Source organism: Colletotrichum costaricense (assembly GCF_030867565.1).
Source record: "Colletotrichum costaricense strain IMI 309622 chromosome Unknown Scaffold_5.1, whole genome shotgun sequence".
Classification (NCBI taxonomy): Eukaryota; Fungi; Ascomycota; class Sordariomycetes; order Glomerellales; family Glomerellaceae; genus Colletotrichum; species Colletotrichum costaricense.
Genome location: NW_026848234.1, coordinates 1,626,307 through 1,633,904, shown reverse-complemented (window position 1 = coordinate 1,633,904; position 7,598 = coordinate 1,626,307). Strand labels below are relative to the sequence as shown.

The window sequence follows — 7,598 nt, the reverse complement described above, 5'->3', positions numbered from 1 at the left end:
GACAATCGTTCCGAATGCTGGACAACGCTGCTCATGGCAGGTACGAGATGGGCTTTCTGTTCCTCGCCTCGCCGTGACAACGCACAGTATCTCTATGAAACGTCTTCGCTTTTGATGTTGGCTATGGTGTAGTTCATGAAGGCTAACCAGACTACCCTCTGCAACAAGGTGGCGTATAAGTCACTTGGTAACGAAGAATCAGGCATGTGGACGCGGCCTCAACTTGAATAGCAGAGGCTCGTCAATGGATATCCGACTTTGAGTACCGGCTTTTAATGACTTATACCGGGGGTCTTGACTTATCAGGGACTCATTTCTTTGTTTCTACATGTTGTTGTGTCTAATTTTTTGCGAATCGAACTCTATGGCACACGTTTCTGTGAAAGCAGGAAACTCGCCAGTCAAATGTACCAGTCAACAAGTGTGCCTTGCGAATGATTACTTGTATATCTATGTTCATAGATAAGTACAGATGGCTCTCGCAAATATCATTCAAGATCTACGACAGATGGTGATTGCTGTGTAAAATCACTGGTAAATCTCTCTCTCTCTCTCCAAAAGGTTGTATTCAACAAGTCTTTTGGCGAAGACGCCCGCTGTTCCATGAATCTAGTGAGCATCTGGGGTTGATCATGTTTCCTCACCGACGTCTCTCGAGAATGTTCCAAGAGAACCTTAATTTATGACACTTTCCCGCTGTCTGCGCCAAGTGTCTGCAACACAGCGTCGTCAGAAAGAATTACACATCTTGTAAGAACAATCTAGCTTCAAGTGATTCATAAAACATCAGATGCAGTTTGACTTTGCTCTACTTCGACAGGAGGCTTGATAGGCGTCTTTTCAAGTGTGAGGTATGGAGGAACCCCGGACATGGGCTAGTTTGGCACCGAAATCCCAGACCGTAGCGTTGTACATCATTTATGTTTGAGGGTCGAATTTCTTCTCATATCTTCCGCACACCAATCTTGACCTGCGATTCGTTCATGGCAGAAATGCATAGCCTCTCGCACAAAACATCCTTTGCCTTGGCCTTTCATGCGAGCTATCTGACTGAATCTAAAGCCCCAATCGTTTCTGAATTATGGGCTTGTGGTATCTTTGTCTGGATGTCCGGCGTTGCTTAAGCGGTCTCGTCCCGCTACCTCCGCTGCGTTATTTCAACATCGCAGTTTTGGCCTGAAGCTACGAATGAGTAGAACGTGGTTCCTGTGCGACGATTCTATTACGGATTTATGCCCTTCTTCCGCGCTCGCGGCCCCTTTGGGTCTATCATGAGTCAATTTGAACCTTCCCTTGGTTGTAATAGCTTGATGGGAGGTCTATAGCAAATACCAAAACCAGCTCGATATCTTGCGTGACGGCGACCACTCAAACAGACATCAGGGAGGCTGATAGGAGGGTGAATGAGAGGAGTTGAGGAAGCATAGAAGCATACCTCCCGAACGAACTCGAAGGGGGGGGGATGCCCAAAATGTGGTCAGACAACATCGTAACTTTTTGTGGACATCGAGCTCAGCTAGCTGGCTATTGCAACTCCTTAGAACACCGTATTGGCCTCATATCCTCACTCCGTTTTCATACCTCAAACCCTGTCTTGCCATGACCAGGACAAAGCAACAAAACAAATCCGAACGAAGCGCGCAACTTTTGATCTCAATAACGCCTGCCCCCTTGCCCTCACTCGGAACTCGAACTCGAATCGAACTGTTCACTTCCCGTTTCCTCATTAGACTCAGACTCGTTGTCGTCATCCTTGTCACTCGAATCCGATTCCTAGTCCGACTCCTCGTCACTAGTGGCCTCGATGTTGGACTTCTTAGCTCGTGACTTCTCCTTGGCCGCGGGCTTCGGGGCCTCGACGGCAGTGGGAGCGCCACCGTCCTCCTCAACGTCCTCGACGTCGTGGCCCATGGCACGCAGCTTCTCGCTGATAGCGGGCATGGCCTTGACAAGGGCCTCGTACTGGGGCACCGTGAGGGAGATGCCCTTCTTGCCTGGCAGCATGTCGCCGTCCTTTTCGTAGAACTCGCGAATGTTGACAAAGGTGGTGTTCTTGAATTGAGAGAGGCCTATACGGCGCTTGTTGGAGAGCTGTAAAGGGGAAGAGAGGCGTGTTAGGAGGCCAAGCTACGAGGTGTATCAAGTTAGACATTGAACTCACATCCCAGAAAGGGTTGCCATCCTTATCGACCCCATCTGTGCTTGCGCCATTCTTTGCGGTCTTGGTCTTCTTGTTGGACTTGGTGATGACCTCATCCTCGGAGTCGCTGCGCGAGTCGCGTGGGGCAGCGCGTTTAGTACCCTTGGTGAATGGCATGATTGACTGGACGTTCGCTAAATTCGCGGTACCAATGGGTGATATGGTAGGTGAGATTGTGGCTTAACGTAAGGCTAGAAAGATTGGCGCGATTGTCAAGGCTGAATTGGAGAAGTTGAGGATGTCTGATGTGTTATCAATCGCATGCACAATGAGTTGTCACCAACACTGCAGGCGCGTTGTGGTATGTCGAGTAAAGTGGTCTGCCGCGACTTTGGACAGGTGACGTAATCGGCCTCGCATAGACATGTGACGCGAGGGCACGTGATGGCCAACAGCCCAGGTTTCTTAGGTAAGCCCTCCTAGGATGGTAGTTTGGAAGATATGGTTACTTTCCGGGGGAGACGTTGCACGCCAAGGACGGGAGGGAGTTTGGGGATAATTTTGCGGCGCAGAGCACTAAAAGACGTTCATCTCCAACATTGAGACCCTGTCGCGTCACTCTACCTACCTTATGCAAGGGATATCGTTATCTTGTCTCACGTCGAGCGCGCATCTGCCGCCTCCTGAACCAGCTGAACCAGAATGGTCCTTCCACCGCTGCTTGAGATGTGTTTCAACCCCATATTCTGTCCATCTGTCCATCTGATTCTGCACCGCACTGCCCCTCCCTTTCCCCTATTCAATGCTCATGATCCCATGCCTATGGAGTACAGACTTAACAAGTATGCTGCAATTATTGACGATCCAACAGACGGTTTTAATAAACAAGTGGAATCAGAGCAGACAGAGTGGACAGACATTGCCCAGAAACACGGGGATTTTCTACTAGCGACTGGACCGGTACAGGGGTTTCGTCACTAAAATTAGGAGTCTAGAGCTTTGGCGAATATTTTGAGCACATCTGCGTTCCCATTCAAGGCGGGCCAATTTGCTAGAAGCTCCACCGTGGACGTCAACAAGAATTCGCTTCCCGTCCTCCCCCAGTCCCATCAGCGCTTAGGCCCCCCTAAAACGAGATCTGATTCTGGTTCTGGTTCTGGTTCACTTCAAGTCGGCGCACGCCTTTTTTTTCTTTCTGCTGGACTTTTTTCGAAACACTACCGTTCATAGCTGCGTGTGGCTGACGAGAAACCACCTTACGGAAAGGTCGGCCAACTGTCCTCTGCCAACTTTTTTTTTTAGAGCTTGCGCCTGCAGCTGACGACGACCGCCGTTTGCTGCTCTTGCTCTTTGCTTACGGTCAGGAGCCTTCTCGACTTTGCTTCTTACTTTACTCGATTAATGCACGCTTGGTCTTCACCTCCAGCGCCAGGGATGTGAGAGAGAGAGTGCGGCCCCCGAAATCAATAGACCGACGAACTAAGCAAACATGGACTCGACGCCGGCCGAAGTGCATCCACCGGGCGGCGCATCTCCCGTCGCCGACGAGAAGCTCCCGGCTACTGGAACAACAACGGCAACGACTACAACGACACCATCTACAATCCTCCCTGCGACTGAAGAGAAAGCGACAATTGCCTCTGCTCCCTCAACAGCAGCGGCAGCCATTCCGGAAGCGCAGCAGCCGGGTGGAAAGGTTGAAGAAGAAGATAACTTGGTTACCAAAGTACTCAAGTTCTTGTCGACCGCGACACCCGAGACTCTAGGTGCTGTTGCAGTCGGCCTGGCAGCTTCGACATACTTCATTCTTGGAAAGGTTGGACTCGTCCTGATCGGCGCTTTTGGTGGTATTGTCGCCTTCATTTCGTACGAAGCGCGCCATCCAGAGGTGTCCCGGGCGGTCCGAGGCGAGAAGGGAATTGACGTGCTTCAGCGCCTGGCGTTGGTCAAGATCGCAGAGCCACCCAAGAACGACGAGGAGGAGGAAGACCGACTTATCCATGGATTCGACGATTTTCAGCCCGAGACGCGAGAGGCGTTGACTGGCTTGGTGGACGCCGTCATCCGCGACTACGTCAAGTGGTGGTATAACCCGATTCTTCCGACGGACAGCTCGTTCCCTCTTTCCTGTCGGAGACTCCTCAACTCGTTTCTCCTCTCCGTGTCGAACCACCTCTACCGCAAACGACCCGCCGATTCCTTCCTCGACTTCATGACCAATGCGTCGTCCATGTTCATCGTCTTCCTTTCCGAGTTGTCCTCTGCCTTCACCGACCAGAACAACGAACCGAACTCGACAGCCCCAGAGGTCATCTCCAAGTACCTCGAAGAAAACCCCAACTCGAATCTGGCCAACCTTCTGAGTCGGTCTCAACAGGCTGCAAAATTCCACAATGTCGCAGACGACCTCCTTGGGTTTCTGGAACGGTCGGCATACAATTGCGACCCTGCTCGCGTGTTCCTCCGGGAAATCCTGGCAGGAGTCATTCTTGAGATGACCTTACAGTCATGCTCGTCGCCGGAGTGGATCAATGCCTGGATCGTCTACCTGTTGGAAGCCGGAGAACCGGACTTTAGTCAGGCTATCGACGTTGGCATGCAGACGGGTCCCGAGGCAGCTACTGCCAGCGCTGCCAGCGCGGTCAGCAATGCGAACGCCTTCATTGATATTGACGGAAACGTCGGCAACATCGCCCTGACCAAGGGAAACCGCAACTCTTTAGATATGGAACGCGAGCGCCGCAAAGGATCATTGGTCTCACACAAGAAACAGCTCAGCAAAGCTGATGAAGAGATGGAAGAAGCTATGGAGGAGATGAAGCGAATGAACGCTCTGATCGCCGAAGAAGAAGCTAAGAGAGTCAAGACGCGACAGAGCGTTGACTCGGCGTCTAAACCGACAGTACAGACTACCGAGGGCAACATTGTGTCTTCCCCCGGGGAGCTGTCACCGAGGTCCTTGTCTTCCGCGGAGAAGCCGTCAACGAATGGTTCGAGTGGGTCGAATGAGTCCGACGTTTCTAAGCGGGAAAGCATGCACTCGCCTGTCACGGACTCTTCCAGCCAGAAGTCGTCGCCGAAACAGCCTTCATCCAAACACGCCTCTAGCGGGAGCGCATCCCAATTTTTGAACTTTGACCAGATCGTGCCGCCCGCGAAGGAGGAGCCCGAGGTTCCTGAGGAAAGCTCTCGCAAGCTTCCTCTGACACTGCACAACGCTACCATCACTCTGTATGAGGATGGCAACGACAATAACCGTATCCGAAGCAAGCCCAATTGGGACTACATGGTTCAGATTGAGCCATCTTCGTCTCACTACCCCGGCTGGATGATTGTGAGGCAGTACTCTGACTTTGAGACTCTGCACGAGATCTTGAGACGTATTGCAAACATTTCGGGCGTGACAGCTTTTACCGAGCAGCATGCTGCGCTTCCTAACTGGAAGTCGCACACGCGGGCGTCGCTACGTGGTGAACTGGAGCGCTATGTGAAGGACGCCTGTTGGTATAAGTCACTCGCAGAGAGCGAGGGCATGAAACGCTTCCTTGAGAAAGATTCAGGCCACGGCCACAGCAACTCCAAGTCAGGTCTCCCATGGGACACGGTTGGCAAGAACATGTTGGACGTCTTGACATTGGGTCCCAAGGGTGCCATGGAGGGCGGCAAGGCAGTGTTTGGCGGCGTGACTGGCATGTTCAACAACATCGGTCTTGGCCCAAGAAAGAACACCGCATCCTCGTTGTCGGAAATTCAAACAACAAATCATCGCTGGTCTACGGGAACACCACCAAGGATGGACAGTACTACCAGTCTAAACGCAGCACTGACTTCGCCGACGACTGGAGTGGGTCCTCGGAAGGGCCGGGACAGTCTTGACAGCCAAAGATCTTCGATTGTCTCAACCCAGCCAGGCAAGATCGCCCCTATGGAACGACGACCTAGCTTTGACCCCCGAGGCGATACCGAGGCAGACAGCCTCAAGCCTCGTTCCGATCGCTGGGAGAGGAACACTCCAAGTGCTACTGGCAGTCGCGAACATAGTAGAGCCTCGAGCTTGGCGCCTTTGCAGTCACCCGCCCTTCGATCTCCCTCATCCACGAGCCTCGATGTCATGAACCTTCAGTACCTACCTCCGCCGCCGGACGAGATGCCTGAAGACTACCAGTCGCCTACTCAAGGGGACATGCAGGCTAAGATGGACGAAGTCATTTCCCCGCGCAACTCTATGGGGGCTCTTTCGCCGGGTCTTCCGCAGACGCAGTCGAAGAAGAAGGAGGCGAAGCCTGCACGCCAATACTCTCCTCTTCAGGAGCAGGAAACCAATGTGGCTGTTGAGCTGGTCTTCGCAATTATTAATGAGATGTACACGCTCTCATCCGCTTGGAACATTCGACGAACTCTGCTAGCTGCAGCAAAGTCGTTCCTTTTGCGACCTGGTAACCCGTCCTTGATCGCGATCCAAAAGATGATGCAAGAATCCGTCATCGACGCCAACACCAAGGACGAAGGACTCGCATACCACCTTCGCAAGCTGAGAGAGAATACGATGCCGACTGATGAGGAGCGGGCCACCTGGCCTGCCGAGATGACAGAGGAGGAGAAGGAGAAACTGCGCATCAAGGCACGCAACCTCCTGATCAAACGAGGTGTTCCGGCTGCTTTGTCTGGCGTTATGGGACAGGCAGCGACGACCGACGCATTGGGACGTATCTTTGACAGTCTTCAGATCCAAGAGGTGGCGCGGGGCTTCATGTTTGGCATGATGCTCCAGGCTGTGAGGGTCGTCACCCACTAGTCTCTACCATTTTTCATCCCTTTGGCGCCGGCGCGATACACACTTTTTGTACCAACAATCGGATACGAAGACGAGAGAGCGCAGCGCAGAGCAGTCGCTGTTTGTAAGACTATGTGATATGAAAGACACGGAAACGACCGTTGCCAGGCAACTTGGCATCGCTGGGGACGAGAACAAGATTACTATACATACATACTTAATAATTGACGGACATATATACACATCAAGAATCTATTGACTGCGTTCTTTGACTGGTGACCATTACTTCGCTTGAAGCCATAGGGCAGACGACTCTGCTTGAACCGCTCCCTCAAAGGGGCGAAATAAGGACGAGATCCCCTGGAAAAGCAAGTAAGGAGTACTCTTCGTCTTCGCATTAGGTATTTGTAGAGAAAGATGGCATACCGACCCGTGACCACATAGGTAGCCGTACTGATGATACCTCAGACACTTTACAAAGGCTTCATCCCATGGCATATTCCACCGCCTGAATACACAAAAAAACCATATAGGTCCCGCCAACTCCAATCCTGTCACCAGCCAGCAGGCGCCCGTCTAGGTCGACAGGTCAGGTCAAACTGGCTGGGTGGTGGGATGGCTCAAGGTCAATGATCAAATTCTACGCCCAATAGCCTACTCGACGACAGGCTCCGAGTTCGAGTT

At 52.2% G+C, this 7,598-nt stretch overlaps 2 protein-coding genes across 2 annotated transcripts; one reads left to right on the top strand and one right to left on the bottom strand.

The window, feature by feature from the left end:
* Positions 1-1,773: 1,773 nt before the first annotated feature.
* On the bottom strand, positions 1,774-2,317 carry CCOS01_05678 (transcriptional Coactivator p15; the record flags this gene model as incomplete). The annotated part of the gene is made up of 2 exons (XM_060453855.1): positions 1,774-2,091; positions 2,162-2,317. The coding sequence occupies 2 exons, from the start codon at positions 2,315-2,317 to the stop codon at positions 1,774-1,776; spliced, it is 474 nt and encodes a 157-aa protein (XP_060315627.1).
* A 1,312-nt stretch (positions 2,318-3,629) lies between these two features.
* CCOS01_05677 (uncharacterized protein) lies at positions 3,630-6,935 on the top strand (the record flags this gene model as incomplete). The annotated part of the gene is made up of 1 exon (XM_060453854.1): positions 3,630-6,935. The coding sequence occupies one exon, from the start codon at positions 3,630-3,632 to the stop codon at positions 6,933-6,935; it is 3,306 nt and encodes a 1,101-aa protein (XP_060315626.1).
* Between the last annotated feature and the right edge of the window lie 663 nt (positions 6,936-7,598).